The sequence below is a fragment of the Urocitellus parryii genome, chromosome 5, assembly GCF_045843805.1.
Source record: "Urocitellus parryii isolate mUroPar1 chromosome 5, mUroPar1.hap1, whole genome shotgun sequence".
Taxonomy (NCBI): Eukaryota; Metazoa; Chordata; class Mammalia; order Rodentia; family Sciuridae; genus Urocitellus; species Urocitellus parryii.
Genome location: NC_135535.1, coordinates 108,090,708 through 108,113,903, shown reverse-complemented (window position 1 = coordinate 108,113,903; position 23,196 = coordinate 108,090,708). Strand labels below are relative to the sequence as shown.

The 23,196-nt window shown below is 45.7% G+C and overlaps 1 protein-coding gene across 2 annotated transcripts in view; it reads right to left on the bottom strand.

Annotated features, from left to right (window-relative positions):
- Ano2 (anoctamin 2) overlaps positions 1–22,989 on the bottom strand; it is a 331,044-nt gene extending 308,055 nt beyond the window's left edge. Inside the window, exons 1-2 of one of the 2 annotated variants that reach the window (XM_026403278.2) lie at positions 22,969–22,989; positions 22,115–22,441 (exon numbers count right to left, since the gene is read on the bottom strand). In XM_026403278.2, the coding sequence (XP_026259063.2) occupies positions 22,115–22,441; positions 22,969–22,989 (348 nt within the window). Of the gene's footprint in view, positions 1–22,114; positions 22,442–22,968 lie in introns of those variants that run through there. The other variant, XM_077798741.1, reaches the window with a different exon arrangement.
- Between the last annotated feature and the right edge of the window lie 207 nt (positions 22,990–23,196).

Here is a 23,196-nt window from a genome sequence, read left to right as displayed (position 1 = left end):
CATAATTCATCTATTGAAAACTAAAGACAAAGAAAAACGTCTTGAAAGTAGCAAGAGATAAACAATACATTATTTATAGGGAATATGATTTGGAATGACGACCGATTTCTCATCAGGAACCATGGAGGCCAGAAGGTAAGTAAAACATTTGAAAATGCTAAAAGAAAATAATTTTCAACTCTGAAGTCTACATCCAGACTGCTCAGATTAAGGAAAAAATAAGAAAATTATTGACAACAAGCTTGTTCTGAAATAATTGCTAATGAAAATTCTTCAGACAGAAGGAAAATGTACTGAAAGGCAACTTAGAATATCAGGAAGAAAGGAAGAAATACAAAAAAAAAATGGTAACTGAGAAAATAAAATATATTATTCTTTTTTATTTCTTTAAAATATGTTTGACAGTTGAAAAATAAAAATATAATACATTCTGATAGCATTTTCAACTTACATAACTATAATATATGAGGCAACTAAAGTGAGGAGACTTATAGTAAGTTTTCTACATTCTACCTAAAGTAGTTATGTATTTATTCTAATAGACTAAGAAAAAAAATAAATATATCTTTTATAAGTTGTAGGACATACCACTAATAAAACCATACATAGAGATGTATTAATAAATAAATTATCCAAGTGATCCTGACAATGCTCACATTTAAGAACTGGTAGACTACAGGAAAGCAGAACCTTAACTCTAATTGAAATGCTGATTCATATTCACTTGTGACCGGACTCCAGCTTTAAGAGACACAGTGGATAACTTTGGCCTAGAAAGGGTGGAAAGTGACTATGATAAGGATTGGAGGAATCATAGAGCTTAAGCAGTGAGCAAATCAGTAGATACTTCTCTGTAGTATCAATACTCTTCTGTTCCTCATTCCCACAGATAAGTGAAGGGGCCGCTCTTTCATTCCTCCTTCTCTCCCCAGGACTAGTAATCAAGGTTGGAGATTGGATATTTGCACCTCGGGGTTTCTAAGGATCACCCATGTTCTGTGTCTTTGATGGGAAAAGTTAAGGGGTTTATTGTCTGTCTGCATTCCTGTTGTTGTGGGAAGAATTCACTTGCTATTTCTGTGCCTTTGTTTTCCCTTCTAGATGGTCAAAATGAAGATGAAAACAGGATCTCTGGAGATGACAGATGATTAATAGGAATTTAAAGTAAGATGATAACTAACATCTTACAGGGATAAGATCCATCTCTAAAAACAGTATAGAAATTTACAGCAGTAATTCAGATTACTCTCTTTTGCAGAGAAGAGAAATCATTTCCCCTATTAATAATTTTTAACAACTGAATCTCAATGAAATCCTTTGTCTGATTTCTCTGTGTATCCCTTGGCTGGGATACACAGAGAAAAGATGGGAAGGTTTAAAAAACTATTCATTGAAAGAAATAATTCAGTAAAAGATCACTAAAGAAAAAACTCTAAAAATATCCAAGGTTTAGACCTATAAGGAAAATTCAAACTGGAAATACACATACCGGAGCTCTCTTACCATAAATAAGGCAACAAAACATTGAAAATAAAAATCAGGGCTGGGGGTGTGGCTCAAGCGGTAGCGAGCTCGCCTGGCATGCGTGCAGCCCGGGTTCAGTCCTCAGCACCACATACAAACAAAGATGTTGTGTCCGCCGAAAACTAAAAAATAAATATTAAAAATTCTCTCTCTCTCTCTCTCTCTCTCTAAAAAAAAAAATCACCTTAAGAGTGACTGCAAAACAAGAAGAGTGCTTAAGAATGAGCTTTGAAGAAGTCCAACATTCAGAAATCAGAGCAGAACAACTCAGCCCAGAGGACTCGACTAGAGAAGCTGTAGGGAAATCAGGAAAGCACAGTAACACGGGAGGTAGGCTTTCAAGGTGTGCTGGATGATGCTGAAGACTCACGAAGCTGAGAACTAAAATGTTTCTGTTCACTGTAGCACCTACGAGAGGACCCTGATCATCTGTGCAAGAGCATCTGGAGCAGAGCGGTAGAACTGGAAAGTAGACAGGAACAGGCTAGGTGAGTGGTAATGACATGGGAATTGTTAATAAGAATGACTTTGGAGAAATTCTGTCAGATATCCATACCTATTATAAAGTGCACTGATTAAGATGTTGACGCATTGGCACAAATAAACCAGTGGAATACAATGAAGTGCAGCAGATGACCAACACAGAGATAGACCCCTGATTCCTGACAAAGGTAACTCTACAGAGCATTGAAAGAGAATGGTCCTTGAATAAGTGATGTTGGATCAACTGGATAGCCAAGAGGGGCAACAATTAACCTTGACTCACACTTCATTTCACACAAGAAACACAAGGAGGAGAAGTCATCAATTCTATGAGGATTATAGACCTACATGTAAATGGTTAACCAATAAAAGTTCTGGAAGATAACATTAAAGAATAGATTCATGACTTGGATAGGTGATGATTTCTTAAACAGGACACACAAAGCCCTAATCCTAAAAGAAAAAGACCAACAATTTGGTCTAAAACAAAATTCTCTCCTCGAAAAGACATAAGTGAAAAGAAAAACCACAGAATGGAAATAAGATATTCGTAAAACATGTACTTAACAAAGGCTTGAACAAGAATACATGAAGTATCCCTTCAAATCAATAAGGAAAAGGCAGATGAGCCATTTATTTAAATGGTCAAAAGACTCAAATAGGTGATGTAAAGGGCTGGGGAAAAAAAACATGAAAGATTTTCATCTCATTATTCATTAGAGATACCACTATCAGACTGTTTAAAATTAAAATAACTGAAAATACTAAGTGTCTATGGGATGTGGAGACACTGGAATGCTCATAAACATAAATTGGTATAAACACTTTGGGAACTGTTCAGTAGTGCCTACTAAAAGCTGAACATAAACTTACCATATGACCCAGCACACCCTTTAGAAATGCATTCACCCAGACATGTCAAAGAAGAGCCATAACAATGCTATTCATAATTGCCTAAAACAAGAAACAATCCCAATGTCCATCAACCGTAGAATGAATGTAGCACATTTTACTTACCCAAACAGCAAAATGCTATCTAAACCACTCCTATACACGATATAAATGAATCTCACACGCTTAATGTTGAGGAAAAAAAAAAAAAACAGACCAAATACATACTGTATGTTTCCCTTTGTGCAAAGTTCAAAAGAGGCAAAGCTCATCTGTGATGCTGGAGGCCAGGATAGGCACCCAGGATAGGGTGGGTAACATGACTACGAGGAGGCCCATGGGGATTCCGAAAAGTTTCAAGTGCCCTACCTCTTCATCTGGGTGGTAATTAAGCACATGAGCCCACTTAGTAATATTCACCAAGTTGTACGATTGCAATTGGTGCTCTTTTCTAATATACATTGTACTTTAATAAAAGTTTATTTTTTAAAAGCCTAGATATGAAGGAGGGGAACGTAAGACCGTGAAAGCTGGAGAGGGTAGTAGGGTTAGAAGAAGGGTTTCTAAAAAATAGATTGGGCATAACCAATGAAGATGCAGCCCATAGTCGATGGCCAAGCTGGGACTTCACAGTTCTCCCCAGCACAGAGGCCATGCCTAGTAAGTGCTTAGCAAACCCAGGGATTGAAAGGATCATCTCTGGGTGACACTTCCAGTTAAGTGGACTGATAAATCTCTCTTTAATAGTCTTTTCTAACCCTACCTCAAAGGACTAGACACCTTGTGTGATTAAAAATTCTAATAACCCAGACAAATAGCCTATTTGATTTCCATCTTCAGAGAGGAAACAGAAGCAGCATTTGGGTGAACAGCTGCCTCCACAAATCACATGGCTCCTCAAAGACTGGGGATCTGAAGACTTCAGTCAGATAAGTCCATTACATAGGCTCTGCCTGATCTCCGAAAGCCTCGGTTTCTATAAAATGGGAATAATCATTTAATAATCATTACTACCTATTTCACAGCAGTCTTTTTAAGAAAACACAAGTCTGGATGTACTCAGGTGACCAATGAATGTCCCCTTTCTCCTGCCTGTTCCCTGAGGAAGTAGAAGGTTCTTAGAAGAGAGAAGCAGCTCTGCTTTTACAGAGTTCTGCAAACCACAGATGCAAAGCTCCCTCGGATTCCAGACAAGCGTTCTTAAAACCATGCAGTCTCTTGTTGTGGCATTTGCCGGTCTAGAGGACAGCTAATCCCTCTTCCTTTGCACAGCGGTCCTTCGGATCGTTCACATGGGTCTCTGTGTTGCTCCATGAACTGGGTCACACACTTTTCCCAGATCAGGGGAAGCAGGACAGGGAGAGACGTGGACAGAGCAGCACAAGTGTGTGCGTCTGTGTTTCAGGCTGCAGCTGTTTATTTCCCCAGATGAATTTTAAAATCACTCCAAATTCATCAGCATCTTCTGAGGCACCCTGCTAACAAGCAACATGTTCTACACGGAGAAGTTGTGGTGGGCAGGAAGGAAGAGAACCGGGGAGGGGGACAGCAGGCGTGAATTCAGTTTCTAAGCCAGTTCCACCTGCCACCCAAGTTCTGACAGTCTCTCGGGAGCAGTGCTCAACTCTCCTCACCCCCAGCCTGGATCTCAATTTCATCATAGTCAACCAAGAGCATGGGGGGTGGGGCTTCACCTAGCTCTGGTGCAGGGTATAAAGGGTGGGAAAAGGCAGGCACACTGAGATAGCCCCTTGAAGACAGGGTTGTCTGGATCAGGCTTCTGTTTCCAAGTCCCTCGCCACCCCCCAGAGACCTCCTTTCCATGCCTAATACTTAGCACCCATCTAGAAGGCAGAGGAGGATTTAAAATGCTTTTGTGAACTTCAGTTACTGAACTTCTACAGGCCTCCATCTGTAAAATGAGACATGAATTAAAGACTCTCGAAGGGCCCTTTCCAACTCTGACTTTCTGAGTCATCAAGGGCTTACAATAAAACAAAGTGGGGGTGGGGGGGCGAAAATAAACTCTCTCTTTTAGAGAAAATGAGAGAAGCATTCACTCTACCTCTTCATTTAACTTGTGGCCTCTGCCAGAATGGCACAGCCTTGGCAGGGCCCCTTCTCAACAATGGGGTCCCGGGCGGGAAGTGACCAAGTACACAGCACAGCCCCCACCCCCTCATCTGGCACCAGGTCACTTCATCTGCTGACTATTTAATTAGAACTGGTGATGGCTGTTTGCAAGGCCAAGAGGGCAGGAAGGCGTCTCCTTGTTCTCTGCTCAGGAGAGCCAGAGAAAGCCGAACAGCTGGGACAGGTCTCCATCTAGGTCATCCCCCACTGGAAGCACTTTGATGGCTTTTTGTGCTCATCAATTCAGACATTCTCCTGGGGAAGGCCTTGGCTTCAGAGGGGGTGGGGCCTGCCCGGCAGGGTAGCTGGCTTCCCCCTGTCCCATCCCATCTCTATCCACATTTCCACCCCGAGCCAGGCTGCATCGGTGGTTGCAAAAGGGACCTGGAGATGTTAGCAAACCCAGGCAGGAAGTAACAATGAGCAGATTCAACCTGGAAAAATGTGGCTGACGCATCTGGGGATAAATAATCAGAAACACAAATACTCAGGTGGGAGGGAGATGCCTGGAACAGGAAGCAGCCAGACAGCATTTGGACAGGAGCTTGCAATGTGATCTAGTGACAAAGAAATTGCTGGGGGATTCGTGAGCAGGACGCATGGAGGTGATACCCCAAAGAGAACACGGAAGGAACAGGGGCGGAGCCAAGCAGCTGTTCTTTGCCTCTTTGGAGGCCAGGACCGAGTGGACCAAGAGGCTGAGATGGCAGCAAGAGAGGTCTGGGTCAGACTCTAGAAAACACAGGTGATATTATCTAAGGTGATGGAGATGTCCGAAGGCCTGGCACAGGGGCAGCCTATTTCAGAGGTGGATGGTGGGAAAAAAAAAAAAAAAAAAAACAACCTTCAGACGTCTGAGGCAGAGGAGTGTGTGATTCTGCAGAATGTGGAGCACTGAAAGGCTTCTAGATGCCCACAGGAGACAGGAGATGGAAGAACCCCAGCCATTAGAAAACCCTGAAATTCAAGATGTGGGGAGAGTCACGTGACCTATCCTGAGTCCGAGAGAAAGCTGAGAAAAGAGCTCTGATCTGCAGACGGCCAGACCCCCCCCCCTCCCCAGGTCCACAGGAAGATATTTTCCAATCGTCCTGTTGCTCCATTGCCTGAGACACAGGAGCCTCAAGATGAAGCTCCTGAGACAAATCTCTACGTACATTAGACCCAACGGGGCCAATCAAATACCTGCCATCTGACCTCCTCTTTGCCATCACATAGTTGCTCTGGAGGGATTTAGGTTAGACCTTAAGAAGGACTTCCCTCCTGAGTTTTGAGACACTGCATGAGTAAGCAAAACAGCCAATTTGTAATCTCTATTTCTAGAGTGGGTTTATAGGCTGGATTGTGCTTAGAGTTATATAAAGAGGAGGTACCCTCTTCAACCAAAGCACTGTAAGGAAGTTATAGTTTCACCTCATTTTAAACAAATTTGATACCTGAAAGTTCAGGTTCAAAAAAGCAGATAAATCAGGTTGATTGATCATGAAAAAAGGACTCACTATAACAAGCTACATTAATACACTTCAATTTTGATGTGATTTTTTTAAACGGTGTTTTGCATAGCATGCTAGACTTCTAGCTCAAATCAGGGCGCCCAAAATGGATGACTTATCCAGGGGCCCAACAATAAAAGATCTCTGTGGTTCCAGGTGAGTCTTTTCTGAGACCACCCAGCCTCAGGGAATGTGTCTGATGTGGGGTCTAACTTGGAGAGATTTCTAGGGACTCTAGAAAGAGCAGAGGGAAAAAGCAGCTGTCCTGCAGGCGGGGTCTCTCCGGGGCATCTGAGCAAGCAGGCAGGAGCTGGAGTCTCGCCCTGGTCCGTGAGCCAGGCCAGGAGAGGAAGGAGGAGTAAATAGCATAGAAGATCACATCTAACTCAGAGGTAGGTCATCCTGGAGGCCAGAAATACAGACAAGTTTTTGATGGGGCTTTGGGTGTGAGATGAAGGAACTAGCTTCTAACATACCCCAGTGGGCACTGTGACAAGCCTTATCTCACTTCATCATTTGTTTCCTTAGCAAATATTAAGCTCCCTCTGTGTGATGTGCCAGTCTTCTTCAAAATAACCCAACCCAATTATTTTTTACAGATAAGAAAACTGAAGTGATCTGAGACATCCTACAATTTGTACAAAGGTTTGCATCACTTACTGGCTGAGCTAGGATTCAGATTCAATCCAGCATTCAAATGGGGTTTTCAATCAGAACTTTCTCCTTTGGAAACCCTCCCTCACTCCACCACCCATGGTTTTAGTCATTACAGCAAGATAGTTAAGATGTGTATAGAGACAGATACACATCCAGATATGGATATATACATACAAATGCCAAGGTCTATACACACAATTTGCAATTACCCAAAACCCTAGAGGTGACAGTACAGATCAGCCACAGCCTGGAGGGAATTACATTCTGCATTGGGGGGAGGGAGATCCCAGCATATCTGTGTAACTCCACCTGGCTTAGGCTCGGATTAATGACTGAATTAGCTTCCATTTCCCGAGCATCCTAGCAGCAGGAGGGAATGACCCAGAATGCAAGAAAGGAGGGGTAGCGGGGTAGATTAAGCACTTGGCCTCCGTAATCAGCCCCTACGTGGAGGAAACCTGCTTGTTTACGTGGGCCATCTTGCATGACCCCCCAGCAATTCCCTGCCACCCGTTTTCTTCTTTAAACACTGACCTCTCCGAATATGCCCTCGATGTGATCATCCTCTCCTTCATCCCAAGGCTCACATGAGCCTCTCTGCACTTAAGGGGTGTTCCATGCTAAATGCTGCCAGGTTGATACGGCATTAGGTGCAATGTAAGCGGTTTATGGAGATAAAGGAAGGTGGGGGGCTCTCAAGGGCCATGACCCTTGCAAAAAGGAAGAGCCGGTCAACATGGTATGGTTTCCAGGACTCTCCTCCACCTGTCGATGCCTGATACACCATATACTGAAAGCTTTGATCCCTATTGGAAATGCAGCTGTAGCAACAGGGCCAGACTAAGGAGTCTGAACGAGAGACCTGAGCGTGCCCTGGAAGGAGGAGGGGAGCACAGAAGAGGGAGGCTGAGCCTGCCCAGGACAAATGTCTCGGCCCCACCATCATCTCTCCTGATGCTCAGGGGCAGGACTGAGCAGGACACACTTCCAAGGATCATCCCAGCCCTGCTCCCAGTGGGCTGACATTCCACACTGGCCCTTTTGTCCTCCCTGCCAGAGGCCCAAGGAGACTCTGGGCACCACACGGCCCTGACACTTCACAGCACTGGGTGATCTCTCATGGCTTGCAGTGTGGTCCCCAGCCTTGCCCTCCTGGGAACACTGGTTGCCTCTCTGCCAACTGGCTCCAGGTCCACACAGTTGTCTCAGGGGTAGTCCTGAGCAGTTTGAGCCTCACCACAAAAAAAACAGCCTGTGGGTGATTAGAAGCTATTTGCAGAGATCCAGCAGCTCCTCACCCCACAATCTCCCATCGAGTCTGACTGGAGTGAAGGTGGGCATCACAGAGGGAACCAGCGAGAAGGTTTGGTAGAGAACACTCTCCAGAGCTCTTCTGTCTGGAGGAAGTGGAGTTCCCCTGCCAGAGAAGCCCTGAGGACAAGCCAGGGGAGGTGGGGACTGCTCCTGACACAAGTCCATGGGAAACAGTGTCTGAGGTTTTTTTTGCTGAAGCATTTTATAATCAGATCGAGGAGACTGGACTGACGTGAACACTGCCGTCATCAAAGCCACGACAACAGTCACCATCATGCCCCGCGGAATTAGGTAAACAGGGAAGGAGAGACATGGAGAGAAAGGAAGGGTGGGAAGACAAGGAAGGACCCGCTAGCGACCCTCAGTGCTAGACTTTGGTGACCCCAGCAGGTCACCCAATCTCTGTAACACTGGACCAGAGGACAACCTGTGCCGGGGCTCAGTTTACCCACAGGTCTCCTGACCACCAGCCCTTTTCCTCCTCTCTTCTGTCTTCCCCCGTCCTTTGTCATACCTCTGGTTCGGTTTTGCTGCCGTCAGCCCTCTCCTCCAGTGGGCGGCTGTACGGGGGCTGCAGAGGCTCCAAATTGTTATGGTATTTTCTCCCCTGATTGGAAAAGGAGATACGAGAACCAGGCCAGTGCTGCTACTAAAGAAGTAGGACTAGGAGAGGGTGTGCGCTGAGAGACAGGAGCAACCTGCTGAGCAGGGCTAAGGAAAAGATAAGAGGGGCTCCCTTTCCTTTGGAAAGCATTCCCACCAACCCCCACACCTGGGATCTCTTCCTTCTGGAACAACTCCGCAATGCACTGTCTTTGCTAGAGGTTATGTTTGCATTAATTCGATAATATCGAGTATTTATTATGTGTCAAACACTGTCCCCCAAAATGAATACAATACAATCCCTATCTTCAGAGTCTTCAATCTATCCAGGGACAAGCATGGCTATAGATGCCGTACTAAGCATTTTGGGAAGGTTGCCCAGCTGTGAAATAAGGGCAACAGATTATGGACAGGTACAACATAGTATCAAATGTTACTAATAAAATCATGAGAAAGTCTCTTCCCAATTATCCTGCAAAGATTGAGTCTCAGTTTGATGGCAAGGCCTCTAACTTCTGACATTAGCTAAGCTCCTTAACAAAGAGTGAACAGGATCCAGCCTCAGACCCTCTACAGCCAACAGTGTCCGGCTAGAAATCAGCAATGTCATTTGCCTCTGTGTGTTTATTTTTGTAGTCATTGTCTACTTATTATACAGTGATATGGGTTCTTCATTGTTTGTTTGGTTTTTTAAAGTGCTCAGAATTGAACCCAGAGGTGCTTAACCATTAAGCCACAACCTCAGCCCTTTTAATTTTTTTTGTTTGAGACAGGGTCTTACTGAGTTGCTTAGGGCCTCTCTAAGTTGCTATGGTTGGCTTTGAACTTGCCATCCTCCTGGCTCAGTCACTGTGGGTTTTCCATTTCTGATAGACACAATATTCCCTTTCAAAACAAATTTGTTTCAAAAGTGAGCCAGATTAACAAAAGTATTCAGCAAGTAATGGTACAGATAGTAGCAAATGGCTATGCCTAAAATCATGACGCTGGTAAGCAGCGATATCCAAAATCAGAATGATGGGTTCCAAATTGCTGAAAATTGTAGATTCTTTTGCTCAGGAAACAGAGAAAGAAGCAATTAGAATATGTGTCTTGAATAGTTAACTGTCTGTTGGTGTGTCTCTTGTTTCCCAACTGGATGGTGTGCCTCCTCCTTTGGGGATGCCTAATCCATTCATTAGACAGTTTCGTTCATTCTGAAAATGAAGAAAAGTCAACTCAGCTCCTAGGGTGGAAAAAATGGAAAATTAAAGCACAAAGGAGAACAACGTGGGTCTATTTTATGACACTTTATAGTTGATGAAGTATTTTATCCTTGGAAGGTGTTGGCTACTGATCTCAGGTAAGAAAATGGACCCACCATGGCTAAGAACCTTACACAAAGACATCCTCGAAGCCAGCTCTTCACTCTCCACACCTGAAGTTCTTCCTACAGTGTCACACTGCTGGAGAAGTCCAGGTGTGGAAGAGCAGAAGTCACCTCCCAAAATAACCACTCATTCTTGAATCTTCTGCAGCACAGCTGGGACACCCGGACCCTACTCACAGGCCGTGGTCTGGGCACATCCTTCCCAACTCCACAGTGCAGAGTGAGAACAGTACATAGCAACACACACAACACTGTAACCACGGATGGGCAGTGAGTTCAGGGAGCCAGAAACAAACCCATGCAAACTCCAAGGGCCCCGGGGTTTCTGTTCTGAAGCCTTTGGGGGCCCCTGGGTTTGCATCTGACAACAGAAAACAAAACAACAGAACAGCACACGGATCAAATCCCACCTCTAACTTCCTATTCCTGAAAAGGTGCTAAACCCCATAGGCCTTCTCTGAGGACTGAGCCACCTCAACCCCACAAAGGCCTGTGGATGAGCTAAGTGTAAGTTCCCTGGGCTGCAAGAGCTCTGAGAGAAGGAAGGAACACAGCTTGGACAGAAAGAGCCTCAGCCAGACAGACCGCAGCCCTTGACACCAGAGAATGATCCATTCCTCAGTGGAAACCCAGCGATCACCTGGTCCAGACCCGACTCTGACCCCTGGACAGCTGGGCTGGATAGGAGTCCAGCAGCTGGCCACATCAGAGTGGAACACAGCAGACGAAACTGCCAAACTAGCAACGCCCCAGGACTGGGGTTCACATTCTGGGAGGCATCAGAAGGTGCAGGATTCTTTAAGAGCCATGAATGACAATGTCTATCAATCTTGCTGGGAAGATTTACATATCCTCTGATTTTATTTTAATTTTTATTTATTTATTTATTGGTAGCAGGGATTGAACCCAGGAGCACTTAACCACTGAGCCACATCCTCAGCCCTTTTTATTTTTTATTTCGAGACAGGGTCTCAATAAGTTGCTTAGGGTCTCTCTAAGTTGCTGAGGCTGGCTTTGAACTTTTGATCAATCCTCCTGTCTCAGCCTCACAAGCTGCTGGGATTACAGGTGTGCACCACCTTGCCCAGCTATATCCTCTGATTTTAGCTGAATCCCTGGGCAATTCAAGAGGGAGGAGGAAAGGCAGGTTCTCCAAAGTGCACCTGCTCTGTTCTGTACACAGTGACGTGGCTGACTCTGCCTGCTTTCTTCCTTTTACCTCCATTCTAACATCAGTTTGTTTTCTCTTACAATCACAGTACACAGACAAGGGAAGGCTGGAGTACCTTAGGTGACCTGTAGCTTGTGTTGGTGGCCTGGATGTAAACAGAAGCATTATCACCCCTGGAGATAATATCACTCCACAGCAACCCTCCAATCCATTTGCCCCTTTGTTCATCCAGAACAGGAGTCAGCCTTTCAAACAGCATGCATCGTTCAGTGCTGTAGGTCACAAAAGGGCAGAGCAAGGGGCCTTGGAGACACACAGAAGATGGCAGGACACCCACAGGTCATGGTGTTCCTCACTAAACCCTTTACAAAGAGCCTTAAAATATCAACATGATTAATTCCAACATTCAAACAAGAAACAACTTAGAAAAATCTATAAGGATATGTGACAAAAAAAAAATCACAGCCTGAACTGAGTTGTGAAGTTAAACATCATCAGCCAGTTCCACATCTTTTCCATGAATGTTCTTTCCCTTCTCCACTCTCCTTCTTCCCCTCTACCAGTATTTACTGGCAGACAAGGAGTAATAGCTTCCAAAGTTTTAACAAAAAGATATGTAACAACAAATTTCAATTAAGGAAGTTATCTTTATTAATGTCATTATTTAATAAATTAGGAAAACCTTATCTTTTCTTTTTTTAAAATTTTGGTATAGACTACCTCAGTCCAAGACTGTCAGATTCACAGTTTTGGAGTCCTTGATTTCTGCCCAACTTTCTCCTTTTTCAGATAGAAACTCAAGATCCAGAAAGAAGCCAGGGTGTGGCAGAGCAGAATCTGGAACCTGTATATCCAGTGCTCAGTTCTCTCTCAGATTGGGTCCAGTCATAGCAAGGACCAAACCACAGGTTTCCAAGTGCAGCTAGTCACGCTGGCCCAGTGTGGCAGCTGTAGTGAGTAGGAGCTCAGCTGATGCCAAGTGACCCACAAACCAAGCCCCTGCAGAGAGACAACTCAGGAGCCTTCTCTGAGCCAGGCAGTTCCCAGACAGCAGCTAGGGTTGTCCCCATCTGGTCTCTCTTCACAGGCAGCCAGGCAAGACTGCCACCCACTGTCTGAGGCCTCTCCTAGGTTTTGCGAGATATGATCAAGGGTCTCTGTTTTTGAGCCATGGAACCCTAGGACAGACAGATGGAACACATGGACCACTTCTCAGAAAGCTTTTAAATGTACAAAATGGCCATGAAAGCTAACAAAACAAAATCCGTACTTATCAAAAATTTTAACGAATTTGTGATAGAGTAATATGCTTACTTCTTAATATCAGTGCATTAAATAATAAGACCTAGCAGCACATCTTAAAAGTGTCCTAATTTGAAAGTAGAGGAGAATGTAAATGTTTTTGAAGGGATGTGCAATGACTACAATATGACAAATCTACATATCACTTCCATAGGTGACAAAATCACAGACTTTTGAAGTACTAGAGGATCTTGTCTACATCCTCATTTGTGATAACTGCTAAATCTTAGTGAAGTGTCCATGAAAATAAAGATGCAGTTTCCTACCATCCAAGTTTATGAATTCTACCCCTGAATTCTATTCACAAAAATCATTAAGAGTTCAGAAGCCCTGTTGCTGCCACATTGGTCCCAGGGTCATCAGTGACAAGATGAGCAGGGGTAGCAGTGAGACCTTTCCTGCAGTGAAGGGGCACTTAAGGCTGAAGCAGCCCCAAGCACCACCTTCGACATCTATCAAGCACCGAATAGATCCACCGTGTTTATCTTCACACCACAAAGGGCCAGAGACTCTGCCACACCCCACAAACACTTCGGCTAAACCCTCTAAACGTGCATGGTCCACACTGGCATCTCAGCATGCTGATAATGATCAGATAAGGGCAGGGAACACAGTCCATTCCCCTCTGCGGGGACCCCCAGCATCTGGGGTAGGGACAAGGAAGGTGATTTAGCCAACAGCTCTAAGGCAGGGTCACACACCCCCACACACAACCCCAGGATTCTCTCCACAGCACTTTTAGACCTCATCATGTGATTCTCCCCTATCAATTCTGCCTCCCCTTGAAGACACGGACCATGTCTCTTTTCACTTCTGTGTCATCTCCCAGCCCAGCCCCTGGCACCTAAGAGGTGCTCCATAAATCACTAAAGCAGAAGAAAGCAAGCCCTAGAAAGAGCCTGGCAGGTTCCTCCTGGTAGCGCTTTCCCATTCCCTTTGCCATTGTAACGACCGCCCAAGAAGCCTCAAAGACCTGGAATTTTCAGGTGACAAAGTGGGACTTCTTTCTAGATGTGTGTCTCAGAGCCCAAAACATCCAGTAATGCCATGAAGAAAAATGATTGGCAGGACTGAGACCAACTGTTCCCAAGTCTCTCTTCACCAACTTCAGAGGCTGCTATAAATGCATGTGGGAAACAGGAGTGATACTCAGGATATCTGACAACCAGCACGGCATATAGTTAAGGCAAGAACAGGTCCCAGTCACCAACACCCAGTGTGGTCATAGCAGGAACACCAGGGGATACCAGCTTCGCAGGAAGGTAATAACTGAGCTACAAGGAAGACCGACCTAATAGAAGGAAGTTAACTCCCTTGACTAATGTGCTTACATAGGCTTCCTATCATCAATGGTTAATTTGATTAAGGCATTAACTAGCACCGTGACCACGTGCAAGTCATATCTTCTCTCTGGATTTCAGTTCCCACTCTCAGATGGAATTGAAAAAAAAATTACCTCAAACCTTACAACTTTAGGGCCCTATGATCCAATTTTCTCATACATATCATGTATCTGTTACCAGACAGTCCCTGGTAACAGAGGAAAATCAGAAAAACACACAGCCAGTCGAGAAGGGACCCAGGCCAGGTCCCTTAGCAAGGACAATTGTGACTTCACTGATCTATGCCCTCTGGGATCACAGGATGGGACATGGCAAGTCAAAGCCCAGAAACTTCCTTTTATCCCCTTTTGAGGGATCCTGCAGACCACCAGAAATGCCCATCCATGAATGAAAGATGATGGACATAAAGGACTTGTAAAGGGGCCCACCCTGCCTCTCTTTGCGTGCTTTTCTTGACTAGACCCACTGCCCAATTCCATTCAATTCTTGGATAATGCTTATTTATCTCCAAGGCGGAGTGAGTGGACAGGCCAAACACCCCTCAGGTAAGTTTATTTTAAGAAAATGTGAGGAGTAGGAATTGGAAGAGCTGGTTTCAAGGCCCAGCCACGCTATTCTCCAGCTGGATAAAGTACTTCCTTTCCCCTAGTCCTTGGGAAGGGTCAATAGCTGCTCTACTTACCTCAGTGGATTTGCTAAAGTGAACAAATGAGAAGATGGAATGCTTGCTTATATTAGTATTATTATTATCATCATCATCATCATCATCATCATCTAATTAGAAAAGGAAATAGATACTTACCCAGGTTTGGGGGACTGGACCCCTTCCTTCCTTTCTCCTGCCTCCCACCCCAGGCTGCCCCAGTTCTGCCCTCTGAAACCTGATCCTGCCTGCCCACCTGTGGCTCAGCTCTCAGCTCTGTGGTCCCAAGGGCAGGGCTACAGGGGCTGTCTTTGCTGTGTTACTGAAGCTCCCTTGGGATAGAAAAGAGATAGCTGAGAAGCCCAAGGCTCTAGATGTGCTTGGGGGAGGGAGATTAGTGGGACAGGAACACATCCAAGACCAGAGGGAAATCATCACGTTCTCCCTAGTCATTAGGGCATGTTAACAGCAGTGTGGCTGCTACCCACACTCACAATAGTGCAGTAGCCGTCACCAAGGAGCAGTGTGGACTGGGTGTCATTATAAACTCACGTATCACTTCCCCTGCCTTTACTATGGCCCCTCCACCCCACTCCTGAGGAGCGATAGACTGATTTTATATGGCGTCAACGCAGGCCTCGGGACGCCCATCCCATAGAAATACACCACTCCCCTCACTCCAGCACCCAATGGTCTGCTTTCTGTGGATGCCCCAGGCAAAACAATGGGCCATGAAGACTCCAGGGGATACTGTCACCCTAAAAGACAGAACATCAGGTTTTGCTAAGGATTCGAAGTCCTAGTTTCCTCTATAAAAAGCAAAGTCAAAGCAAGAATTGGGCATTCTAAGAGGAGGAGCTGGTTAGACATGAGCTCTATAAGCTCTGAGAGACAGAGGCAACTCTAAGGGCTGCACCCAGGAAGCTGTTTATTATACCACATTAGGGGAGATGTGCCCAGGTTGGCCTGGTGCTTCTGAGAGGCCACAGCAACCTCCAATAGACAAAAAGCCCAGGGTCTGGTAGTTCACTGCTCTGGCACTATATGCTTCTCTGGAAATGGAGGGCAAGGTATCTCGTATCTCCTCCTTTGGAAAAATAGCTCCTGGCCCCTGAAGAGAACCTCTGTGGATTTTGGGGAGGGAGGAATAGGAAACTCCTACAAAGGGCCTGGCAACTCTCCCTGGGACAAGAAAAATCCTAGGAGATCTGAAGCTCAGATGAGATTCAAATCCCAGATGGATAACTTAATAGCAATGTTACCTTGGCCAAGTCACTTAGCCTCTCTGAGCCTCATCTCCTTAAAAAGACTGTAATAACACCTACGTGTGGGATAAGCGTGAAGACTAATTGATCAAATCCAAGAAATAGCGAAAATGTGCCTTAGGAAGCACACAGAAGTTAGCAAAGTCAATTCCCGTCCTTCAAACCACACATTAAACTTGTTTTAGTCACCTTCTTCACTGCTGTGAGTAAAGAACCCACCCAGAACAATCACAAAGGAGGTTTCAGAGGTCTCAGTCCATAGACAGCTGGCCTCATTTCTTGGGACTGGAGGTGAGTCTGAACATCACGGCAGAAGAGCATGGTGGAAGGAAACAGCTCACATGTTGATCAGAAAGCAGAGCGAGAGCTCTCCCCTTGTCAAATATAAATATATACCCCAAAGGCATGCCCCCGATGACCCACTGCCTCCAGCCACATCCCACCGGCCTTCAGTCACCACTCAATTAATCTCATCAGGTGATTCATTCACTGATTGAGTTAAGGCTCTCATAACCCAATCATTTCACCTCTGAACTTTTTTGCATTATCTCACACATGAGCTTTTGGGGGGCAATTCACATATAAACCACAACAAAACTCTAAAGACAGAGAATTTCCCAAACTGACTACCACCTCATTCCAAAGACCTTAGAGGACAGATGGTCCTATCCGCTGTTTAATCAGGTGTAGAAAAGTGTTCCTGGAAAGGAGGTGAGAATGGGGGTGATGGCAGAGGTCAAGAAACAGAGGCTGCTGGTTTTAAGAAAGTGAGATGCATTCCTTGGACTCAGTGCAGTGATTTGGGTTGAGGTGAGAGATGCCCAGGCTCTGCCAGGCCCACAGGGTCAGGATCAGGTGTTAGAGACAGTCTATGATTTGGGGGAGGGGTTTCCTTTCTGCGGAGAGAAGGATTTGGGTCCCTCCTGGCTTCCCACCTGACTCCAAGTGGGGAAGGAGAGCTTAGCCTCTTGAATGGAGTGTGGTCCTGGGGCCTCCAAGCTGGCACATTGCCCTCCCCATGCCTGACCCTGCTGAAATAACCCATGTGCTGCTGCAGATACCAGACCACACCACACAATGCCAGCTTCTGCTGTCAGTTCTCTAACGCCCAAATCCCAGGAAAGCTAACCCTGAACAGGTGCGCACCTGGCCTCCTTTTCATTCCCAGTGTCAAAGACCTTACTGCCCGCAAAGATGGAATTGCCAGCCATGCCTGCTGGAATTCTAGGGCCTGCAGGGCAGGGGAAGTTCATGCCTCAAAGTGCACAAACACCTCTCCTGGCCTCCCATGTGCATGGCACTGTACCTTGCTCTGGAGGTTCCTCCCACCCCAGGTGGTACCCGTGCATCTGAGCCTCTGTCTCTGTCCTGCTGGCTCTTTGGGTCAAGGCAGGAGGTTTGGAAGACAGTGGGAGGAGGTGGGAAGTTCAGACCTCCCAGAGCTGTCACAAGAGGCCCATTCAGCTCACCCTCTCTATAGCCCCAGCAGGACAAGAGGAGACTCACTCTGGAAGCTCAAGCCTGAGTACACCTCCTGAGTTGCTTAAACTGGCCTCCTATTTGGAAGGACTTCCTATCTCCAAAGAGATGGCCCTCAATTATATGAATTGGTAGTAAGGGTTCAAGTGTCTTTGTCACTCATAAGCATTTCCAGGGATGTCTCCAATGAAATTCCAATCAAATGATCAAAACTAAGAAAATATAGAGGCACATTGTAGCACAGTCATCTGATAAAATACAGAAACATCTTTAAAATATGAATGCAGACAATATCAATACGTGGAAATATGCACAAAGAATGAAAAACTAAAACACCAAAGGAAAGTACACACCAATTGTCCTCCTATCAAAAACTTGCCCAGATATCAACCAGGGTTGGAAATGAATTCTGAAATTCAAAGTTTGGTGGGTACCAATTATTTTGACCTGAAAGTCTAAGTGAATAATTTTTAATGTGTCTCTGACAGAGACCCATTTCCTCTCCATTTACCTTAAAGTCAAAATGAAATCAGAGCCTAAGACCGCCCCGCCCAAAAGGTGGGGAGTCCCAGCTAAGCAGGTAGGGCTGCACCTGCTCATCAACTGTTGCCAGCTGCAGTCAGGCAAAGTCTCCCTCCCATGCCCCCACAGCTGCTCAAGGCCAAGGCCAACCACATTGACATGGAGAAGAATTGTTCAGAACTTCACAGGCCCCAGCTGATGGATCCCCAAACAGTGTTTGGCACAAAGACGGTGCTGAGGAAGGGAGGGAGACCAAGAAAATCATGGAATGCCAGTCTTGAAGGAGGTGACAATCCATTTTCAGCCCTATTTGGGTTGGCACATCTAAGATCCCTTTACTATTAGGAAATGACTCAGTAAACTCCGGTGGCTGCAAACTGCTTTCCCATCAGAGATAATGGATGGGACGTACATACAGAATGTGAAGTGTCTGAAAATCACAGTGCTGAGAGGAAAAAAGGAAACAATAAGCTATAAAACAGAGTGCTTTTATGTAAATTTAAAATGCATACAGTTCTGAGAAACTGTCACCACCAAAAGGAGCCTAAGAGAACATGACTGCTAAGTGTAATGAGATGTCCTAGCTGGCATTCTAGAATAGAGGAGAGTTTTAAAACCAAGGAGCCAGGCATGGTGTAATCCCAGCAACTCAGGAGTCTGAGGCTGGAGGATTGCAAGTTCAAGGCTAGTCTCAGTAACTAAGGGGGATCCTGCTCAAAAATAAATAGGGTTGCAGGTATGGTTCAGTGATAGAGGGCCTCTGGGTTCAATTCCCAATACCACAAAATAAATAAATAAAAATAAGAAGCTAAAGTAATATGCATAAAGCATGGATGTTAGTTAATTATAATGTATCAGTATTGGTTCATTAATTATAACAAATGATCCATACAAATAAATGTAAGATGCTAACGAGAGAGGAAACTGGGTACCAGGTAGGTGTATAGGAACTCTCTGTACTATTTCTTTTCTTCTGTAAAAATAAAACTATTCAAAGTAATAATGTCTATTTTTAAAATGAAAAACAAAATTGCATACAGCAATAACAGTGCTATACATTTTCCAGAACCACGATGCACTGGAATGATTGCCTGTGGAGGGAGTGGGCAGCAAAGAGTAAGGCGAATGTTACAGAAACATGCAGTTCCTCTGCAGATCAGCAATAATAATGTGCCCTGGTCAAGAAGGACAATTAACTCTTCACTGTGAGGTTCCACTACCATCATAATAATTATGATGAGGGGCCTGGGGAGACCGCACAACCTGGAATCCTCATAAAAGGAGAAGAGTTTAAGTGGGCCTTGAAGTCAGAGGTGGGAGCTGGGAGGGAGGAGCCCTGAGTGGTCATACACGAGAAACAACAATCCAGGACATGATACATGCCCCCTCTAACAACAGTCAGCCTCAGAGCTACCCTGTGCCCTCCTGATTCCCAGCCAAAGCCAGGAATATCCAGGAGCAGCCAAAGTGAAACATGCTAGAGAGCAGGGAAGACGAACAGAGACGCTAGCAGAAATCGTGAAAGGGACCAGGACAGACCCATTTGAATTTTAAATTTGTAGTATAAACATATCCCCCATATTGAATAGGGCATACTCATAATAACTTAAAGAAGTTATTCTTTTTTGAGGGGCGGGGGGGCACCAGGGATTTGAACTCAGGGGCACTCGACCACTGAGCCACATCCCCAGCCCTATTTTGTATTTTATTTAGAGACAGGGTCTCACTGAGTTGCTCAGCATCTTGCTGTTGTTGAGGCTGGCTTCAAACTCATGATCTTCCTGACTCAGCGCCCCAAGTCCCTGGGATTACAGGCGTGCACCACGGCACTCTGCAAGAAGTTATTCTTTGTTGTTCTGAAATTCACATTTAACTAGGCACCATGCATTTTTATTCACCAAACCTGGCAACTCTAACAATAACACTGACTCATTGTTACTAAACATTTTAGCTAGTTGCCTTGTTATCTAAATACTTTATTTAGTTGTCTTGTCTCAGCTTCCTAACAACCCAGTGAAGAATGTATTATTCCCTCTTTACAGACAAGCAAACTTCAACTCAAAAGGATCATGTAACCTAGCCAAGGTCCCGAGGCTGATAGAACATATATCATCAGCCCTCCGAGACCACCCTCTTGAGCATGACACATGCCATTTTCCAACTGAGCCCCGAGCAAAGCCTTGACCTCCACTTCCTGAGACCCCACAATAGGCAGATAGATTGCAGTTCCCAAGAGTTCTTTGCATGACCCTCAGAACATACCACTGCCTTGAAGAAACCTCACCAGAACTCCAAATGGAGGCACCAAATAAGCTTTGGGTTTCAAAAAGTGAAAATCAGCAACCCCACAGCAAGAGAGCCCACTCTGCCTACTGGAGGGAATGCCAACCCCAGAGGAGCATCTCCTACCTGAGAGGTCTGGATAAGCAACAGAGGCTGGCACCAAAAGGACATGAGCCCAGATGCATGACATCCACCAGGGGACAGAGGAAGAAAGGAATGATCTCTGGGGGTCCCTCCCAATCTGAGGATAGTATTAACTTGAATCTTACAAAATAGATTTCAGATGAGAATGACAGCTGGACCTTAAGCATAATACCTTTTAAAATAATTATAATGAGCACTAATTGAGTACCTACTATGTCCAAGACATTGGGCTAAATGTTTTCATTGCCCCATCTAATGGTGAGAGATGTAAAAACCACCATTCAGCAAGGCATCCATTATTTTGCAGATAAGGGGACTGAGACTCAGAGAAGCCACTCATTTATTCAACTAACATTTATTAAGCATCTTACTATGTGCCAGACCCTGTCTTAAGTGCTGGGATGTAGCAGCCAACTAAACAAGATCCTTTCTTCCCTGCTTTCAGGGAGCTAGTGGAGAGATAGATAGATAGACAGACAGACAGACAGACAGACAAATTAGATAGATAGATAGATAGATGATAGATAGATAGATAGATAGATAGATAGATAGATAGATAGATAGATAGATCATGTTACTCTAAATAGCAGGGATAAGTGAGGTGAAGAAAAATAAAGCAGGAGCAAGGGACAGAAAAAGACAGGAGTGAAGATATGTCATCAGGGGTACTTAGGGAAGATGTTTGGAAGGAGATAAGATTGGAGCTGAGACCTGAAGGGAAGGATGAGCATACACAGATCTGGACAGAGAGGACCCCCAGCACAAAGACAGGGCAAAGATAACCTAGCCACAACTGAGAAAAGGCTGGTGGCTAGGAATAGAGTGTGGGACGGTGACACAGGTAAGTGAGGGATTTGGAGGAAATAACAAAGACAGATCATTTTTAAACCATCAGTGTGGATAAATGGATGGACAAGTGGATGGATGGATGGGTAGACGGAAAGAAGGAAGAATGGATATGTGGGAGAAAGAATTTCCATGGATTCTCTTGGACTGTCTGCTGACTGGAGGTGATGTATACATAGCTCACAAGTCGGTAAAATATGTCCTATCAGTTCCCCAGAATGTCCCTCAACAGCTCCTTCAGGGAGCCAGAATTGACACTATCCTTAGTAAAGGAGATTCCTTTATCTCCACAGAGGGATTTAGACCCAAAGTTCAGCAGGCAAACCAGGTCTTCATCCCAAGGAAACATTATGGAGAGGGCTACCAGATGAGGCCTTTAGGAGAGAGATTCCAGAAGCAGAGTCTTGCCTTCAGTCTCTAACCAGGCCAAATCCAGGGAGGAGACTGGTACACCACGGCCATCCCACTGCCACCTGGAATCACCTAGGCAGCAATACCAAGACCTTGGGCAAGAAAATCTGGGTTTTCCAGAAAAAAAAAAAAAAAGAAAGAAAGTACCATCTGCCAGGACAAAGCCAAGGCTCCCTGCAGGTGGCACCAACTACCAAGAGCCCATCCGCCCAGAGGCTCTTGCCTTGGACAGCCTCACCTCCAAGTCCTTCTCAAGCTCCAGCCCAGCAGCCATCAGGTTGTGCTCAAACTCCTCCCGCTGCTCCCTCCTCTCCTCCTCCAGGGCATGGAGTGGCCCCAGCTCAATGTCACCGGGGCCCCCAGCGTGGTGTTCCTTGTTTGTCTCCCCATTGGAGATGACAGCCAGCGAGTGGCCAGGAGAGCCTTGGCCCAGGTGTGCCCCGCGTTTCCGGTAGTGGTAGGCGAGCACATAGTCCACCTTCCTCTGGTTGTCGTGGAAGTGCATGCGGCTCAGACGGGCCTCGGAGGACACAGGCTCGTTGGCATCTAGGTAGTTATTGATGACCTGGCCAGAGACAAAAGAACAGGGATTGTGAGTTCCAGTGAGTAAGGGGATGAGTGTGGAGACAGCTACCCTTGTGCTCATGGACACGGAAGTAGACTAGGAAGCAAGTCCCTCCAATCCCAGAGGCCCTGGCCACCCCAGTGCAGGAACAGAGCAGCCTGAGTCCATCTGTCACACAGCCCACACAGCCCTCCACCCACTCGTCTACAGTCTGGACATCAGTGCTTCACCCACACTCCACCATCCTTGCACACAGATATCACCTCCACAGACTGCACACCTAGCAGCAGCAGACCCCAGCATATCCACACTGCCCCCACCCACACACCCACTCCTGCACGTGCACACAGCCACCTCCACCTACATCCCCCTGCACCGCCACTTCTGCACACATGTGAAGGAATCTACAAATACATGCATCTCCCCTCCACGTGTGCTGTGACACACCCACACACACTCACCTCCCTTCAGATCTGCACACTGGCCTGCAAACACTCCATGCATTCACACACACACAGAATACTCACAGGCAGGTTCTCTGGATCCATTGGAACAAAGGCCAATTTCTAGTCACCTGGCCCCCCCACAGGAATTCACTCGACACTCTGCCCTTCACAGGCCCACATCCTCTTCTTCCTCCTCCTTTTCAGTCACTGGTGAGGACCCTGCCAATGACAGCAGCCAATGACAGCAGCAGGAGGAACTGGCTCCTTCTCTCTTCCACTCCAGACTGGGAGGTGGAAAGAAGAGGAGGA